Raw genomic sequence first — 19,405 nt, 5'->3', positions numbered from 1 at the left:
TGTATGAAGGAATAAAGGTGAGCACAGGGAGGAGAAAACAGTCAGATTTACATTAAAAAAAACAAGTGAATTCAAGCAAGAAGGTCTGAGAACAGGAGATCCCAGTATATGCAACAGTAATTATATCTAATCCTCCATGTTGTGTCTTATCTGCACACTGCAACTGCCACAGTTGATTTCTTGAGTGTAGTTTGTTGCCTGTATTCAAAGCTTGCTGTTTAGGGTTGTTTGGTTTTTTGCTGGCCCTTGCAATTTTAATTTAGCGACTAGAGAATTCATAATGTACACGGTTGGTGTGCAGCTATTTCAAGACATCACTTTAATTGCAGGGGATGTAAACTTTTCAAACCATGGTAATATGAAAAAAAGTTGCCATAGCAACTCTTTAAGAAAAGTGTACATTTTCACAAGCTCTTTAGTCAATACAATACACTTGAAACCTTGCTTATGTGGAGGATTAGGCATTTGGTGCATTGGCTGATTTGGATGGGTAGCATAGAGTGGCTGTTAAAGTTCAGAAGAAGTCTTAAAAATGAAATATCCAGGGTTGTTTCTCCTTGACTTTTGTCTGTGCTTAGGAGTAGATTGAACTGGAGTGTCCATCAGCTAGTGAATGCCATTTGGGTAGTAAGTTGAAGATTTAGTATAGTTTACAAAGTACAGTTGGATTCCTGAACTTTCACCATGACTGAAAATATGTGGAAAAAATATTTCTCTTTGGACCAGTGAGATACATTTGAAATGTGTTTTCTCTCACTTGCTGTCTGTTGGTATCACAATGCCAGGGTGTATTGATGTCCTCAGATCTAAGAAAGGACTGTGTGTCAAACCCTGGCATTTGGCAGGTCTTAGGTGACATTAACCAGGGGTTTAGAACTGCTGTGAGATACTGGTTTTCACTGATGTTTGAGACTAAGAAGTTTGGGTTTTCTTTTGGGGTTATGTGTGTATTTGTTATTTAAAAATAGAAGGTGGGGAGGACCTTCTAGAGAACAACTGCCTCTAGTGCTGCACTTGGGAGAGTAGACAGAAGCAGGAGACCAGGCTTCAGGAACTGGAGAAAAATCTGTCTAGAAAGCAGTCTGTGTGCAAGATAGAAGGAGTGTTCTTCACTCATTCACACTTATCCCAGAGTGTTTCAGAGAGAAGAAATTGAAGCAATATGTGCATATTTGTTCTGCCAACTGCTGCAGAGTAATTGCATTGCAAACTTCAGCAGAGCTGTAGACAATTTCCCTACTCATATAGAAAGAGAAGATCTGTGTAATGTCAGATTAATAATCATGTAGTGTTTAAAGGGTCGGTAGCAGTTCTGGAAGCCAGGGCAGTATTCCTGATGGTGTTCCAGGTGTAGGAAAGTTGCCAGTGAGTTTGGTGCATCCAACCTGTAGCTCCTATTTGACAGCCCTTGCTTTGCAGGTCATTCAGATTGAGACTGGAAATGAGGCACTGATGGGATTAACTGACCTGCTGGCAGCCTCTGGTGAGAAGGCATGCATGGATATTGCAAAGATGAAGGATCACAGTCCCTGAGTGCAGTAAATACAATGTATTTGCAAGTGTCATTGTTACTCTGTGTGCACTGCTGAAGTGCATCATGTGTATTGTCAAAACATTGACTATGTTGATAGCTTTGTAGCTGTTTAGATTTTGCATCTCTTGCTTAATGCAACAATGATGCATTATGCATTCTGTTTCGTGACAAATTCATTATCAGTTTTATGGTTTCGAGAAGAGTGCTGAGAAATTCTGTTTAAATGGACACTTCAGAATATGGTCAAAGTGTATGGAAACAACTTTTGTAGCCCTCTGACATCAGCAAATATGAATTTTTGACTGTAAAAAATAAACTTTATATTTGCCTCAATATTAACAGGGAACGTTAAAATACTGCTGGTTTTATAGTACGTAATTTCACTCTCAGGAGATGTGTAAGAAGCAAACATGGGCACACAAACTGCTTATGAAAGGCTTTTCATGCTTGACATTTTCTAGAAGCCTAATTTAAGTTGCCATTGTCATGGTTGTTCCAGCTGGGGGAAGGGATAGCAATCATGTGCAAGAGAACACAAATAATTTTTAATTAAAAGGCTAAATTAGGACAGGACTGAGAGTATAAAAAAAAAACAAACCAAGAAACAAAACCAAGAAACAACCAAAAAATAAGAAAAATGAAACCCTACCAAAAAAAGTCAAGAACAAACCACAGCCTTCCAGCAAACTCATAATCTTTTCTTTCTTTTTAACCAGTTACCAGCTGGGCCAAGACAACTGATGCAAATTTATCCAACTCTTTAAATGGTTTGACCTTCGTGGGAATTTTGGATGCAAGAGTGGGCAGCAGTATCCAGGGCCTTCAAACCTTGAACTCTGGAACCCTGAAAGATCTCTCATTGCCTGAGTACGGACCTGGCCAGCTGTCCAGTGCTTTAGAAGATTGTCATAGCCTTAAATCAGTGGATTCTGGTATTCCAACTCTAGAAATAGGAAATCCAGAGCCTGTTCACTGCAGTGTGTTAAATGCGAAGAGAAAGCAGTCAGAGCCTGAGCTTGTGCCTGATAGGGCTTTTCAGAGCGCGTGCACACTGCCGCCGTACGTGCCTCCACATCCCCTGACTGCTGAGCAGGACCATGCTGTGAGGAAATCCTCCACTTTCCCGAGAACTGGGTATGACACTGTCAAACTTTACAGTCCAACCTCAAAGACTCTAAACCGAAGTGATGATATCTCTGTTTGTAGTGTGTCTAGTCTTAGCACGGAGCTGTCAACAACTTTATCAGTTAGTAATGAAGACATTTTGGACTTCGTGGTCACGAGCAGTTCAAGTGCAATTGTGAATCTCGAGACTGATGAGGCACACTTTTCAGATGTTACCCTGAATTCCAGTAAAGAGAGCAACGACCAGAGCCAGCAGCACTGTTGTCACGAGACAGATGTGGACAGTAAACGGAAAATACTGGGACCTTTTACCAACTTCTTTGCCAGGTAATGTTTCCATAAAATATATTTTAACAGATTATGCAAGATCTTAGGAGGAAAGGTCTTGTTTGATATTGTACTTTGAAAAATGTAATAGCTTGGTGTTTTAATTCAGATTGGTATTAACATATTTTTTTCTGTTATGAGTAAATGGGCAAATATTGCTGGGGACTAAGGCTCTGCATCCTGCTCTATATTATATTTATGGTGTATGGAAGCATCTTAAATCTTGGAAGATTTTTTCTACATTACAGTAAAAGGATTTCTGAACAAGGTCTTTTTTCTTCTGAACAGTGGCTTCTCCATTGATACCTTTTGTGATTTTGGCCAAGGTTCTTAATCTTGTGTTACATAAATAGATAAGTATAGGTAGGACCCACACTTGCATTAAAGACTTTGATATCTGAGGATTTATAAGCAGTTTAGTAGTGATGGAATATTTTATTGATCATTCTAAGGGAATGAAGCTTAAAATACAAATACTTTACAAACACTTGGTGTGACTACTCTGATCTTTCCAAATCTCAGTTACTTTTTTTACAGGTTTTTTGGTACGCTTTTCCTTAATTTGTGTATGGAGTGAAAACATCTGACATTGTGTCATCCACTTGTTGAAATGACAGCATTGGCAATCCAAAGCAGTTTCTAAATGTGACCCTTCTGTGAATGATAAGGTTCTAAATGCAGATACCCCAGGAAAGTGGTGAATGAGGAAAAGGACTAATTACTTTTGGGGGGTTGAGTTGTTTGCTGGTGGGTTCTTTTTTTTTGTAAGTTATATAAAGCCTTCATAATGTCTCTTACTTGTAAGCTATGATATATGAAGTGTGATAAATTTTAGAGAAATTATTCTAGAAAGAAATTTTAGACATCAAGCAGAGTTGGCTATATAACCTGTTTTGCACATGGCTTCAGCTAATCTCTTTTTCCTCATGCAGTTTTTTTTTTCATGAGACAAGTAGGCTAATAAAATACATCGAGAATTGGCAAACATCATTCTTTGAAAGGCTGTCTTATTTGCAAAGCTTAAGAGAATCAGTTTGTTTAGACCTACTAAATTGGTTGAAGCCTTTGTTGATTTTTATTCTCAGGTTAAAGTACTGTGCAGCAGAACTCCAGTCATCATTCATGTTTGAGGTGCTGATGCTTTTGTGGACCCTTGTCTGTTTGTTGCCATGGAACCAGACTTCATTCTGAAGCAGGAGGCTTCTCAGCACTTGAAAGCATGAACTTTTGTTACCCATTCTGGTAGCACAACTGCTTGCTCAAGCAACTGCTGTCCTTCAGCCTGGAGGGAGCACCGTGGAGCAGGCACATTTAGACCCTGCTCAGAGTAGGATATTTAACTGCTTCCCAACTTTTCTTATCGAACAAAGCAAAGCCATGTGTCCAAATTCTTTTCTAGTGTAGTCTGTGGTGGTTTTACCAGTGTTACAGAAACTGTAGTACTCACTAGACTGAGCTTTTTGACCTGAATCTTTGCAGGCACATTGAATGCCAGGACACAAAGGCTGTCATTACTGCCTTTTAACTGGGGAACAGATCATCATGGTCACTGGGTGATGTCATCGTAAGAATATGAGGATTAAGTTCAAACTAGGTGATCGGCTTTTAGTTTCCAGGTGCTCTGTCTGTAACCTGACCTTGAATATCCTTCTCTTTGGCACCCACGTTCTGCTCTGTTTTGGAAACAAGAGTTGCTCACTTTTTGTCTGTACTTGCACACCACACCCCCGTATTTTATGCATCTGTCTCATGTCATGAGACCTGGTGGTGAGTTTCACAGGTATTGAACAAGCAGGTAGCCTTGGAGGTTGTTCCATGCCACAGGGAGTACTATCTATATTTGTGCTGTCAGCATGGTGAAGGTTCAAAACATGCTGTTGCTAGTTTTGTTTTTGCTATTTGCAATCTGCCATCCCCAGGGTTGAAAACTCCCTGTTCCCTGGAGTTCCTGTGGGCTGCTTGGATTCCCAGTGCTTAAACCAGTACTGAAGTAAATGAACCTGGGCCTTGCAGTATTTTGTTTGAAAGTAGCTGCTTTCTAGAGGCCTCCCTACCCAGCACACCCTGTGCTCTGTACTGGGGTTTGAGTGCAGTGTGAGATGAAAAGGAGGCATTTTGAACAGTATTGTTAAAGACCAGCTTGCTGAGAGGGAGCTTCCTAAAGCAGTTTGTTAAACGTGCTGCAGTGGTGGGTGTAAAAAAGTCCCAGAAAGGAGTGTGTTCTTAGCACTGCACTCTGTGCTGAAAGGAGTTTCAGTTGAAATTCAGTCTCACAGGTTAAGTGCATAAACTTCACTTTAGAGAAGCAAGGGTGAACCATGGCAGGAGAAAGTCAAATTGCTTTGGCTTTGTTCAGTGGCTGGCACCCTTGTGGAAGTGCTGGCACACAACATGGAAGAATGAGACCTGGGTGTTTTGTACACAGCCTTCCAGCAGCCTGATGGTCATGGGGTAAGGCTGCAGTGCAGGGACTCAGCCTTAATCTGCAGGTTTAGCTCTTGGAGGGCTTCTCTGAGTAATAGGATACAAGTTTGAACCACTGAGAGCAAAGACAAGTCAGCTTAATTTTTTGCACAAGTTGTTGGTATTTGGTAAAAGGGAGAAACCTTGCTTCTTGAAATGGCACCTGTGCTTGTATTGAACCCCATCTGGCCTTTGAGGATGTGTTAGTTTCTCTGACCTTATCGAGAGTAAGTTTGGCCTTGACACGTCAGTTAAGATTTGTGGCTGCCTGTAGAGATAATACTGACGATAATTAGATGCCTCCAGTGCCTGGTCACATGTGCTTAAGCTACTTACATATCAGTTAGGGGTAAACCTTCTGCAGTATCAAGAAAATGCTTAGAGAAGTACTTGATTTAGAATATAAAGTTATTTTTTGGCACTCGGTAGATTTATTTTTCCTTTTGAGACTATATGCATTTGTGTACTGTGCATAAGGGTGTGTGATCCATGTCAGTTCTGTGGTGAGTTATGAAGTGTTGGTTTGAGAGTGCATTTACAAACTGAGGTGAAGAAGAGATCAAAGAAAAGAGAACCCTGCTCATTTCCTCCAGTCCTGGCACCTTCAAGATCACTTGGGAATGGAGTGCTCCTGCCCTGCCTTCTTGAGCACCATGGTGAAGAAAGTTTTCCTGGACTGCTTCTCTGTCTCAGTTTGTTTCTTCAGCAGTTTGAGTATCCGAAAGGTCTGGTTGTTTCCTCAGGCTGTTTGGTGCATCTCTGGGTGTGGGCAGGAAGATCCAAAGTAAGAAAAAGAGGCTGCTTTCTTGCTTATGCACAGCTTTCCTCTTGAAAGAGCTTAAGGCACCACAGGTACAGTGCTCTCATTGGGCTCCAGGTTGGCATATGAAAATGGATTATTGCTTCTGAAAGCAGCTGTAGTGCTGACTGGTGACAAAAAAACCTGACATGTTGCTTGTTTTCAAGTGTCACTTGTGCTCGCGTTAAAAGCCCAGAGGTCTTTCACGTAAGCATGAGTTGGAATTAATTTCCTTCATTTGAATATATGCAGGAGCTTGGTTTGAAAACTAGTGTGAGCAAATAATTGGCTGGGAGCCTAAAGAGTCAGTGGCTTGTCTGCTACTTTGCCTTATTGACCCAGAGTAGTGTGAGTTAATGAGTTTTACCTTTGGACTTCTGTACAATACTGCTGAAACTTTTTAAATGTGTGGGTCTTTGACAGCTTTGCTGAATCAGGGCTGTTGTGATCTTACTGCAGAAGTTGTACTTTTCATATATCATTTTCAATTATCAATTTGGACACTGAGAATGAGGATTTTTGTGGTTACATGGAGAGTGACCATAACGGGACTAGAACTATGTACAGTTAAATAATAAGCCATGCAGTTTGTTTCATTTTAGTGGATTACAAGCAGTGTATGTCTTTACTTAGTCCACTGCCATGGATATTGTCTGTTTTTCTAGGAATCTGGATCTTCTTTCTTTTCAGACTACTCCTAGAAGTTTTTTATGCAAGTGTTCTAAGTATTTGGATCTCAGGAAACCTCTAAGGAGCATAAGGACTACATGTGAAATACAGGGCTTTAAGAAGAATATTACATTTTACTATTAGCAAAGAATCTGCATTTCTTGGAGAAAGCTTCTGAAGCAGGATTGGCATCCTATACCATACATAGAAGCACGTAACTAGTCCAGGCTGTGACTTTACTTGTAATCTGTTAAGAAAAAGGTCTTAAGTTTCAAAATAGTAGCTACTGGTTTCAGTGTTAAGTCTGAAATCTTGCAAATTTAATATGTTTATATCACATATGTGCACACATGTTTTGAGATTACTGGTCACACATTATTTGGAGTTCTGAATTTAGGAATTAGGTCCACTGATGGCATAGATCAGTCATCTGTGTTAATGAATAGACCCTTTCATAATGCTGTTTCTTGCTTTTAATGAGAGGACAGCTTATTGTACTAATCTAATTTTGGTGTTAAAAGCAAGGTAGAGTGACAAGGAGCATTGTAATGTTGACTTCCCACTTTCATGTCTCCAAAAATGGGAATTCACTGACCAGAGGAGGGAAGAAAAATTATGAAAATAACTGCAATTGACTAATCTGAGATATTAGATATGATGTTGTCTCCTCTTCCATGCAAGTTTCTGTTTAATGAAGCATCTTAGAGTATGGGCTGTTCAAGAGGACACAGGCTGAGAACAGGACTAAAGTGTGTAGGAGGAGGAACAGAAAGAGCTGGATGTGCTGTGGGGGCAGATATGAGTTCACTGCTTTTAACCACGAATGAACAAAACCAAACTGAACTGCAGGTGGAGTTGTCCAGAAGCTGATGAGAAGGACTCCAGAAACCCAGCCTCTGAGGCAGGGAACCTACACCACCCAGCACAGGCTGCTTCCCTGCCCTGCTGTGGGCTGGGCTCCCAAGTGTTGGAGTTGCCTGGCCCCACAGCATCCCCTGCCCTGTCGGAGGGGAGAGAAGAATTTGGTGGCAGTTTTGTCCTTCCCTACTACTTTATCTGGATGCATTTCTAGCAAATTGTTGTCAGTAACAGGTGGCTAAAAGGGCCAGGAAGAGAGGAAGGCGAACAGGCTTGTGCTTTGGAGGTGTGGGAAGCAGCATAGGCACTGAGGTTCTGTTTAACAGAGGATGCTGGTTACAGTATTTCAGCAGCCTGTGAGGCATTCAGGTGTGCTCATCTGAAAGGTGCTTCAGTCTTCACAGTGAGGTTTTGGATAGTTCTTATTTGAAAGCTGCTCTGTCTACTTGAACTGACAGACTAAAGGTCCTCTCCTCACCTGTGTTTACTACCACAGCTTTGTGTGAAACAAAAGAAAATCTGCAGAATTTTCTGAAATAAACATTCTCTCTCAAAGCAAATCTACCACAGGTGAAAAGTTGGAATTCTACAAAGATAGTTGTAGAATTTTTCTTTTGATAAAGGTTGAAAATTGTATGATACAATTTTCAGAATTCCCATTTTCTTATTCAGAGTATGAAGCTTTGAAATTTGTCATGTGGCCTGTTCTCCACTAGGTGTTGAACTGAAACTGTCTAAATTAATTGCAATCCTTATTTTCCCTTTATGTGTGGGGTAATGTAATTCTTTACAATTACAGTTCCTTTAGTTCTGCATTAAACTTTTCACTAAATTTTGAGACCTGGCTCTTTAGAATAAAGGGAAATTGCTTTTGTGGATTAAAATCTTAGTTTTGCTGTTGAGTAACTGGAAACAGTTTTGCAAAAACAAGACTTTTAACAAAGAGGCTTGTTGAAGTTATCATGGAGTTCCCATTATGGAAGCAAAATGAAAATCTGTTCAGTAATACACTGAGTTTTGGAGCTTTTTTAGTAATGGTACAAAACTATGCAGTAAAGGAGGACTTCATGTGGTCTAGTTGTTACTTAAAAGCAGGTAAAACTTGTTTGTTTCTTTTCTATTGGCGGGTGGGAGGCATGACAGAATGTGATCCTGGCTGGTGAATGAGGTCTGTAGCAAAGATGGGTGTTGCATGCTGCTTGCAGCAGTGAGCCATAATGCTCACCCCACTCCCTTCCCCTGTGGGTCACAAGTCCTGCCAGCAAACCTGCTCCTCATTCCCAGGGGCCACAGGTCCTGCCTGGAGCCTGCTCCAGTTCTCACAGGGTCACAGTTTCCTTTAGGCACATCCACCTGCTCTGGTGTGGGGTCTTTTGTGGGCTGCAAGTGGATCTCTGCTCCATCCTGGAGCTCCAGGGGCTGCAGGGGCACAGCTGCCTTGCCATGGTCTGCACTAGGGGCTGTAGGAGAATCTCTGCTCTGGCATCTGGAGCACCTCCTGCCCCTCATTCTGCACTGACATTGGCATCTGCAGGGCTGTTCCTTTCACATAGTCTCACTCCTCTCTTTTGACTGCTGCTGCTGTTGTGCAGCAAATTTTTTCCCTTCTTAACTGTTATTCCAGAGGAGCTACCACTGTCTCCATTGGACTCAGCCTTGGCCAGAAGCACACCTCTCCTGGAGCTAGCTGGCATTGGCTCTATTGGACATGGGGGAAACCTCTGACAGCTTCTGACAGCAGCTACCCTTGTAGCCCCCTGCTACCAGAGCCAAAACCTTCCTGTGCAAACCCAATACAGCATTGCACACACTTGCTTTTGAATAGAAAGAGTGAGAACTACAAATGTTTCTCACAGATGTATGTGAGACTTCAGGAGCTAATTCAGATTAATGAAATGAAGGTCTTTTTTCATTCTGATTCATTGTCTATATGAAGGTTTAGTGAACGGGTGGGTTAGATTGTCTTTGTATCTTCATTTAATTTGCAAAAACTTTCCTGATGTTTTCCTTTGTTAAAAGGAACTGTGAGAAGTAGATGACATGGGGAATGGAGAGTATCAGCACAATTAGTGCTGTGTGATGCTCTCTCTCTCGCTCTCTCTGTCTGATCAAAGTGCTGTTTAATGTTCAACTGACTTTTTCTTTCCTGAAAAATACAGTGAGCAAGGTGAAATTAGATGGAATAAAGTTTTTGCTCCTTGATGTTTGTTTTTATGGTGTCTCCCTTTCTGTGTTACATAATCTGTTGAGAAGTTGGAGTCAATATTAACTTTGGTTTTAAACATTTAAAAAAGGCTCAAACAAGAAATGGTCTGTTGAACAAGTTTTCATCCTTATGTAGAATTTTATTAAAAGAAATGGTATATGGGAATCATGAATTTTCTGAATCCATTCCTTATTTGTGTTAAGCCTCTCTTTTTAGTCATTAAGTGCCTGCAGAGTTCTCCAGCCATACCATAAGAATAATACAGAAAAAAACCCCTTAAGTGAATATTGGGGTCATTCACACCATAGAGCTGACAGAATAAACACAAGAGCTTGGCAACAGTTGGAGGTAGGACAAGGTATGTACTTGGTGCTTGAACTCTGTTTTGTGAGCAGGATCCTTCTGCAAGTATGGAATCACAGAGCAGTTCAGGTCAGGAGGGATTTCTGGAGCCCTGTGTAAGCCCTGCTCAGTCCAGGGATGGCTTCAGCACTAGAGCATGTTCCTCAGGACCCTTGCAGTTGTGAGTACATCCAAGTTTGGAATTAACCTCCCTAGACTGCACAATTTGGGATTTATCTTCTACTGCTGTGATTTTTTTTTTTTCCCTCCCCTTTTATCCATTTGAAACTTGCCTTGCAGCGCCTTGCTGCTTTGCATCTTGGGTTTTTTCCTCATTGCATCTCTGAAGATGGTCATCCAGGCTAAATGACACCACCTTTCTCAGCATCCCTGCTTGTATGTTGTAGGCCTCAGCACCCAGCCACCACAGTGGTCATTCACTGGACTTCCTCCAGTTTTTGATCTCTTTGTTGTAGTCCAGAAGCCCCATGCTAGTTACAGATACAGTCTTGTAGGTACCAGGCAGAGCTTTTATTCACTTTTATTTTACTCTTGATCTTGATGTAGAAAGGTCCGTGTTTAATCTTTATTGCTTCAAGGTCTTACAGTTTTCTCGGGCTCAGCTTTTTGCTTAGGATGACATTTTGTGTATTCTTTCTCTTTATTTGTGTGGTAATAGTGCTTCAAATCAATGAAGAAATCTACTTTCAGATTTTAGGAATGGAATTTTGAATTATTCTAATGACATGAGGATAACTGGGAATTTGGCCAGCTAGAAAAGGATCATTAATTATAACTGGTTGACGCTAGTATATTAGTTTGAAGTGTGAGTGTTGATTTTGTATGACAGTCCTAACTTGCTGCAACTCCAGTTTCTGAGAATTCTGCAGTATTTGTGTGGTTGACCAACACTGTGTATTATCCATGAACAAAATAGTTTTTGGTTTGCTGCAACCAGTCCTAACAGCTAAACTTGCAGGGTTACTGCCTGTTTATCTTTGCATGTCTTGGACACTTCAGTGCAGTCAGCACTGCTTTGTTCCCCTGTAAAATGAGGGCTACCCTGTAAGAATAAAGATAAATGCAGAATATTGTAGTTTTGATAAATAGTTTATTAAACTCTGCTCTTTTTCCCAGAAGTCTAGAGAAATTTCCAAGTTACCCTATTGCAAGCTATCAGGTATCCCGTACTGCTAATATTGTATTACTGTTTCTCTCAGCTGTGGAAGTATTTTCTTCCAGACCTGCAGGTATCTGTTACACTGTGAAGTGTTATTGTTCTTGATTCTGACTGAACATACTGGAATGTCAGTGGTTGGAAAACTTTGTTTATAAAATGTGGTCGGAATTTATAAAACACAGTTCTGTGATTAGTTATCTCTTTGATAGTTTTGTCAACTTGTAGGCTGTTTGGCTCCATTTCTGTTGATTTGTTTATCCATAAACTAAGCATTGTTCTTTCTTTAGTCTGACCTTTGGCAATCTCCCAGAGATAAAATTCTGCAAACCCTGCTTTTGTGTGTAATTTTGGAATATTTTTCAAAGCATAACTTCTGACTTGTTTATGGAGGATCATCACCATAGCCAAAGTATTTGAACTTTTTGATGATGTTTTGTTCTGTTGGTTGTTTTGGTTTGTTGATTTTATTTTTTTTCTCCAAAGTGTAGGTTGATTGAGAGGTGATGTGGGTTTGAGCAAAGGGAATGTAATAACTGGCAGTCACTGCATCTAGTGAATTATTTCTAGAAACAAGTGTTACTTGGTCATGAGCACCAACTGTTGGCTTTTACCGTTGGAGAATGTAGGTTTAGGGTGTTTCAGGAGACTTTGGTGGGTCTCCTGACAAAAATGCCTTCCAAGTCCATCAGTTCTCCAGTCATCATGATTTATGTGTCAGCCCTCTTCCTACACTAATCAGGTAACAAAAATTCCTTTGATTAGAATATGTTGCTGTTTTTTCAGGATTTATTTTCTCAGTCTCTGAAAGTTGTTTAAGTGAGGAAGTTTGTAACATCTAGAGGTGAGAATCTTTCTTCTGTTTATTGAAGGTAAGTTGCAAAAATTATGATTAGTACAGAATAGAGAAGGGCATTGGAGGATGAGAAGAAATAATGTACCTTTTGACTAAATTCCCTTTAAGAATGTTTCCTAGATAGTATTAATTAATACCATGTCAGATAAGGTGGCTGTACATTTTTGCAGACAATGCAGCAAATACTTAATAGAATTTATCTTAATATATTTTTTGCTCAATGGGCGCTGTACATTATTTAAAATGTCTTGTTTCAGTGTAGTTTTCTGGATGCCTTGTGGAATAATGTCTGTGGAGACATCTCTCACAGTGCTTATGTGCTCAGTGTGGGTTTACCTGGTTCTTATGATTAATATCTGCTTACTTATCTAAAGTCCATGGATTTAGCCTTGGATAGGCTGAGGGGCTCAAGACTTTGGTGGTCTCTCCTTGTGTGATTTAGAGTTATCAGGGGAATTTAGGGTCTTCCTTCAGAAGCAGCTGAAATGAACTTTGACTTGCCTCTGTTTCTTTCTTGCTCCTTAAGAATACATGCGAGTCTGAGACTCATTTGAAAAATTGTCTTTCAAGATAAAATTGTTCTACAAAACTGAACCTTTTGAACTTTCTCCACTGTCCTTATTTTTCATCTGTTCTGCTTATGAGACTGGTAAGTCCTTCCAGTAGTTAATTTGCATGACTATTCCACTTGTTTTGTCTTCTGAAAATAACCTTAATTGAAAGACTAATTAAAATTTGGAGCATGCATCTTGAGAATAGGAGATGATGTGTGTATTTTTACGACTCATAACAAAAATTTAGTTGCATTTGCAAATTAGTGGTGGTGGAAAGCAGATAAGAAATTACATCAGTCTGCATGATCTGTGTCAGTTTCTAGACAGTTTTCATACATGTTTCTGTGCAACAACTGTCTTTTTAAGAGTAAAGAATTGGTTTACTTGCAAGTATAATTTCTGTGCTAGGTCAGTGTTAGTCTACCACAGAACAGCATATTCCAGCTCATTTTTCTATTGCTTGCAGTTGTCATTCTGTGCTGTGTGCCAGTAATTCATGTACTGTAGAACTTCATCTAAGGAGCCCTGGCAAAACAGTCACAGCAATACAGTTAAAATTCAGATTTCCTGAAGAACCCAAATGCTCTAGTTGTAAAAACTCCTAAATCCTAAGCTCCTCTACACGTTTGTTTCAGGAAACTGGTATATACTGGGAGTTCTGGTAAAACAATAGTGTGTGTAGCCTGGAAGTCCAGGTGTGTGTGTGTACCAGCAGGTGTCTGTGGGTGTGTATGTGCCTGCCTTGCTCAGCTCCACCTCTCACAGCTGATGTGTGAGCCCATCCTTTGTTCCTGTTGTTTCAGTGACGTGCCAGGGAAACAGTTCCTTGACTCTAGTGGTACCAAGCTTCAGAGATACCTGAATAGGCACAATATTGAGCCTGCCTGGCTCAGGAAGACTTTGAGGCTTTTCAGGAAGGAGCTTTACAGCTGACTTCAAGACTTGGAGTAACTTGGCAACAGAAACCATGGATGGCAGCACTGTCTCTTGTGCTTTAGTGGATAGGTTTGCATTCTGAATGGAGTGGTGGGGGAACATGGTGGAAAGGAATGACCTCTTGAGAGGTGACTTCACATATGTGAATTACCTTGCTTGGGACAAAGCACAGCTGAAATGAGGAAAAAACGAATAGTTAAATGCTTGTGGAGCTGCTGCTCTCAACCCCTCACAGGGCAGTAATTGTTGGCACTTGTGTGTTGCAGACCTCCTGTCTTTTTGGAAAGAGAATTGAACAGAACTGGATAACCTTTCTGCTTCAGTGGTAATGCTGGACTCTTTTTAAAAGCAAAAGCTTGAAAATGCTGTAACAGATGCCATATGGATAGGCTTGACTTGATTGCTTGTTATCTATTATCTTTAGAACCACATTTTTAAAATTTGATTGAGGCTTCAGCCTGGCTATGACAGCACACAAGGCTACATAAATAGTGGCAATATATACACATGCAGTACATATATATGGCAGCTATTTTGTTAGTTTATTTCAGCCATGCTTAGAGAATCAAAATGGAATTGTTTCTTAAGTTTTATTAAAAAATAAGGTTTTCATTACTGCTAAACTTGGCTCTTGTTATTAACTTCCTCTTTTCCCCACAGAAAAGGCAGCTGGACAAATCAGTATAAAGTGGTGATACAATGTTTGTATGTTCAAGCAAATATTGTTCCATCTCTATCCTGTACTGCAGGATGTTCTTTGTATGTAAAAGTTAACTCTGAAGTTAGAATTAAATTCTCTTCAGGTAGGTATTCTCTCTCCACAGCTCAGTTAAAATAACAGGGTTAAACAACTGTTTGGTTCCAAATACTGTTTTTAGGGGACTGTGCAAAAGCAGTTTTCTAATAGAAATTTGATCTCAATTGAACTTCTGTGCTTGGCTTTTCTAAAACAAGCAGCAGCAGACGCTTAGTGTAAAATAGTTAGCATGTAGGACAGGAATGCAGATGTAACCCATGACACTTTAATGACTCTGCACTAATGAGACTGCAGACATCATGCATCATGTCAGATGTTCTTGTTAATATCCCTATTGTAACTCATCATGATGTGCTCTGATAGTTGTGAAGAGGACAGCAAGACTGAGCTAATGATGAGCATGTGATCTTTCAAGGCATGTCAACCCTTTTTTACATTCAAGATCTCAAATTAATCTTTGTTATTTTAAAACACTTGTAATGAAACTTTGGCATCTTTAACCCTAGAATTTCTGAGCTCATCTTCAGAGTAAGGATCTGTTTGTTTAGGATTTTGTTTTGGTTTTTTTTTTTTCAAATAGAGAAGTTTTGCTTCTTGTTAACCTGTATTTTCCATTAGTAACATCTCCTTGAGTTACCTTTAGCATGGAATTTTCCTTAGTGAATTTGCTCAGAAGTGAAGCTGCTTGGTACTTTCTTTGAAAATCTAAGGGAGCTGTGTAAGAATAGGAGGAAAATAATTCCTTTTTTGTGCTGTAGCAGCACAAAAATGAAAGGTCTTGCTATGATTAATTTGCTCTGACATATATATGGAAGAAACTTCCTCCTAAGGCAGTTGCATATTTTAAGGATTTACTTTCAGTTCAGGAATTTCAAGTAGTGTCTTTATCAGGACCCTGTGGTGTTGCTCTGATTTATTGCAAAGGTCTGCAGAAATTGAATGGAAAACATTCCATAGGTTTTTTGTTTGTTTGTTTGTTTGGGGTTTTTTTTTTTTTTTTGTTTCCTTTCCCCCTCAAGTCTTCCCAGAATAGGTGCAAATTAGGTGGCAACTCTTCTGCTCCTTCCATGCCATCCTGTCATGTGGTTTACCTTTGGTGTGTTCCAGTCTGGGGCAGATCAGGGTTTGATGCTGTGTTTCGTCAGTCAAAGCAAGAACAGGTTGTAGTTTGCTGTTCTACATCTGATTGTGCTGATTTGTGGCTCCTGATAATGTTAAGCCTTTTGGGCGTTTTTGGATTTTGTCAAGACTGGACACCAACCAAACACTAGGACTTAGGCCCTGACAGAGGGTGGAGGAAAAGGAGAGTACAGAATGCAATTTGTATATTGACCACGCTGCTTTCAGTTTGATATATATATTTTAAATTAAAATTGAACCGGAAATCCCTGACATAATACAGAGAGATGACTGGTGCCCTAGAAGGTGGGGGTAGAGAAGAGCGAGCTGAACAAGTGCTGTGCCATCTGCTAGATAAGCTGTAGAACAGATTATTTATTATGACGCTGCCTCTAAAGAGAGAGCAGATAGTTGGGACTGTGGAATTGAATTGAGAGGAAGTGTGTGAGATTGACTTTTCAGATTTGGTTCATCTAACGTAGGCACTTGCAGCAGAGAGCTGTTACACTTTATCATTCCAATTCATCTTTATTTTGCTCTGAAGGTAAAGACCTGCTGCTGTTCTTAAAACGCCTCAGAGGAGACTGAGGGAATTGTTGCTTGTGTATACACTTGTGCTAGCAACCTCTAATGTGGGCAGAGACAGAGAGAAAATTGTCTTTAATGCTCGTGTTATTGCAGTGCTAACGAGGTGTGGTGAAAGCCGTTTAATTGCAAAAGGATTTGAATGTGCGCAGAGCTGTCACAGAGCTGTGCCTCCTTGTCGGGATCTTCCACTGTCCCTGATGCTAGAAGTTCTTGTTTTCTCTGAAGATGGTTTGTAGTCTGGAATTTGCTTGCTTCTGAAGTAGTAACAACCTGAAAAAAACCCTTTTGCAAGAACAGTCTGTCTTGCATTGGGTATCCTATTTACATGCAGTAGATTTCATGATGTTATTTCTATCATGCTTTCCTTTGTATTCTTAGATATATTTTAGAATTTGCTTGATATTTTTTTCATTTTAAATGGATTAAAAAATACATATATAAATTAATGTCTTATCTGTCTGTTTTTATATTTTATTTCCCAGGTAGCTGTCTCAAATGATGATACAAATCCATCATCTTGGGCTTTAGTTTTATTATAATCTGTGCGTAGCTGAAATACAGTTACTGCTTAGCTTTGACATCAGTTGTAATTGACTTGTGTGGTTTCTGTACATAAACACTTTGTTCTTATCTTTGAATATGATAATCTGTTCTTGGTTTGAATTTCAAGGTAACTGTACCCTTGTGATACAGAAGCATGTGATAATTTGTATAAATATATGCATATTTAAGGAAGGCAGTGCATACTATTATCCTTATAATATATTTCAGTACACTCTGACATTATAACCTCAATTGTTCTCCACATATTAAACATATTTCTTTTATTCCAGCAGTGTTGTCTCTGTTGGTATACATATGATATTGTTCATGTCATCTGATACAAAGTGACCAGGAAAAACCACTCTCTAGTGCTGAGGTTGTTCCTGTTGCAGACATGTATTCAGCCCTTTTAGAACGTGAAGCCAAATAGAGTTTTATTTCCCCAACGACCACATTTTATATGTAAGAAACTGTCTCTACTTGATGGGCCAACATACAGGGCATTAAGGTAGTAATGTAAGGAAAATCAGTAATGTCAGAATGGAAGCATCTGTGGTTTGAAGGTGCTGGAGCTGCCTGCTGATTGCAGTAGCAAAAATGCTTTTGTTTCAGTGGGTATTTTTTTTCTTTTAAATGAGGGAGCAAAAACATATAGTTTCCAGAAAAATCAACCTTGGGGTGAGTAAATAATGGAACTAGTCTGGACATATTTGAATGTGTGCTAAACCAGACAGTAGGACCATAGAAAATATGTTACTTTAATAATGCAGGCATGCCATGGGTGTAGAATATCTGTGCTCTTGGAGGAGCTGAGTGCTATTTAAAGCATGAAGACTGGTCTGTACTGCATGTCCAGGTTTGGAAAAAAGTAGTTGTGGTGCGAAGGTGCAAGTATGGCATGTCACTTCATGATTAAAAACTAGCAATGTCAGTAAAGCTAATCTAATTTTCAGTGGCTTTATGTCTAGTTTTATGACTTTTCCTACAGTGTTTAAGCTAGTAAATATTAGACATTTCAGAGAGACTTCAGAATTAATGTGTTTTGATAACTGCTTTTAAGCTTATTTAGGAAAAGTAATCTTTTATGAAAGCAGATCAAATACAGTAAAAGGCTACTATGTCTCCAAGGCTTTTGTGATTTTTGGTGGTAATGTGTTTTAACAGGTGGGTAGAGAATGTTTGTGCAGCAAGAGGTTTAGTGTCTTGGTCTTTTTGTAAAAGAGTGAGGCTGAATGATCTAACAGGAAGGCTAATAAAAGGTGTCTGGTTTTAGAAAGTTGGAAAATTAACTTTTCTTTTAATCTACTAAAAGTTATAATTTAACAAAGTTCATTGCTAGGTATGGTGATAATATGGCATGATGTACCTTTTGAAGCTGGGAAACAGTGTCTGTCAGCACAACCACAAGAGGAGTTGGAATATATGATTAGGATACATAAGGTTAGCAAATGTTCATCCTTCTTTTTATTATAATTAATCATCCCTTTCTCTTAAGAAAGCTTTTTTTTTTTTTTAGGAATTTGTTCACCAGAAAGCAAAGTGCAAGATTTGAAAAACAGAATGATGTGCGATGGAAGTTGTTTGGAAAAGTACCTCTTGGAGAAAACTTACAGAAAGATCCAAAGAAAATGCAAAAGGTATTTAATTCTGTGTTAGGATTAATGGTGAATGAAGAAGCCTGTTAAGTTTATGATCTGTATATATGGCTGTGCATCCTGTTTGTTTGAGTTGCACACAATTTCAGTACCACAAAAGGCTTGTCATTGAAATGTTATGTCTGTTACAACAGTGCTGTTCAAAAGAATTGTTCTGCATGGTCATTACAGTGAGTACATGAGGCACGAAGAGCCTTCCTTGGTGTGTCATAAGAGAATAAAAAACTAAGGTGAAACCCACTCTTTTCCAGCATTGTTGAAAGCAACATTTCAGAGAACTGGTTCTACTACAGATGAAGCCAAGCTCTTGGCTAGTGAACCAAATGACTTGCCTTTCCAATGGGGAAAGTCTTGTGAAATCCAGCTGTGTGGTCAGTAGTTCATGAGCTGCTCTTTCAGTGGCAAGAAAACGACCTCTCTCAATCTGTCTGACTTGATCTGGGAGTTTTGGATTGCATATAGGCTTTTTATGTGTTTGGAGCTTTTTTTGGTATTTATTTATCACTTCCTTGTTCAAACCACTGTGGGAATAGTAATGTTTGCATGGAAAGAGACCATGTAGTAAAACTTCAAAACCAGGTGCTGTGTGTGAAATGCAAATGCTGACTGAAGGACTGTGCTGCTTAATTCATGGTGAAGTATTCTGGAGATCCATGTGTCATGTGATTGTTCCTAGCTGTAGTGAGGCTGTTAAAGTGAAATTGAAGCAGCTTTTTGAACTTGTCACTGTAGTCAGCCATTGAGACTTATCTGCAGCTTGCCTTGACACAATTAACGGTTCTGAAGAGTTCACCAAAGATTTTTGATGACACAGTTGAAGAGGCTTAATAATTGCAGTACTCCAACACTTGGCAGTGTATTTTATTGTAGTGCCTGTTCTTTAATAAGTGGGTAAAT

At 39.5% G+C, this 19,405-nt stretch overlaps 1 protein-coding gene across 2 annotated transcripts in view; it reads left to right on the top strand.

Annotated features, from left to right (window-relative positions):
* TBC1D14 (TBC1 domain family member 14) overlaps positions 1–19,405 on the top strand; it is a 63,032-nt gene that overhangs the window by 3,511 nt on the left and 40,116 nt on the right. For both annotated transcript variants that reach the window (XM_085059753.1, XM_085059754.1), the window contains exons 2-3: positions 2,251–2,986; positions 18,370–18,490. In XM_085059753.1, coding sequence (XP_084915879.1) covers positions 2,251–2,986; positions 18,370–18,490 — 857 coding nt within the window. The remainder of the gene's footprint in view (positions 1–2,250; positions 2,987–18,369; positions 18,491–19,405) is intronic.

Source organism: Lichenostomus cassidix, chromosome 4 (assembly GCF_008360975.1).
Source record: "Lichenostomus cassidix isolate B80296 chromosome 4, HeHo_3.0, whole genome shotgun sequence".
Classification (NCBI taxonomy): Eukaryota; Metazoa; Chordata; class Aves; order Passeriformes; family Meliphagidae; genus Lichenostomus; species Lichenostomus cassidix.
This window is presented reverse-complemented; position numbering and strand designations above follow the sequence as displayed.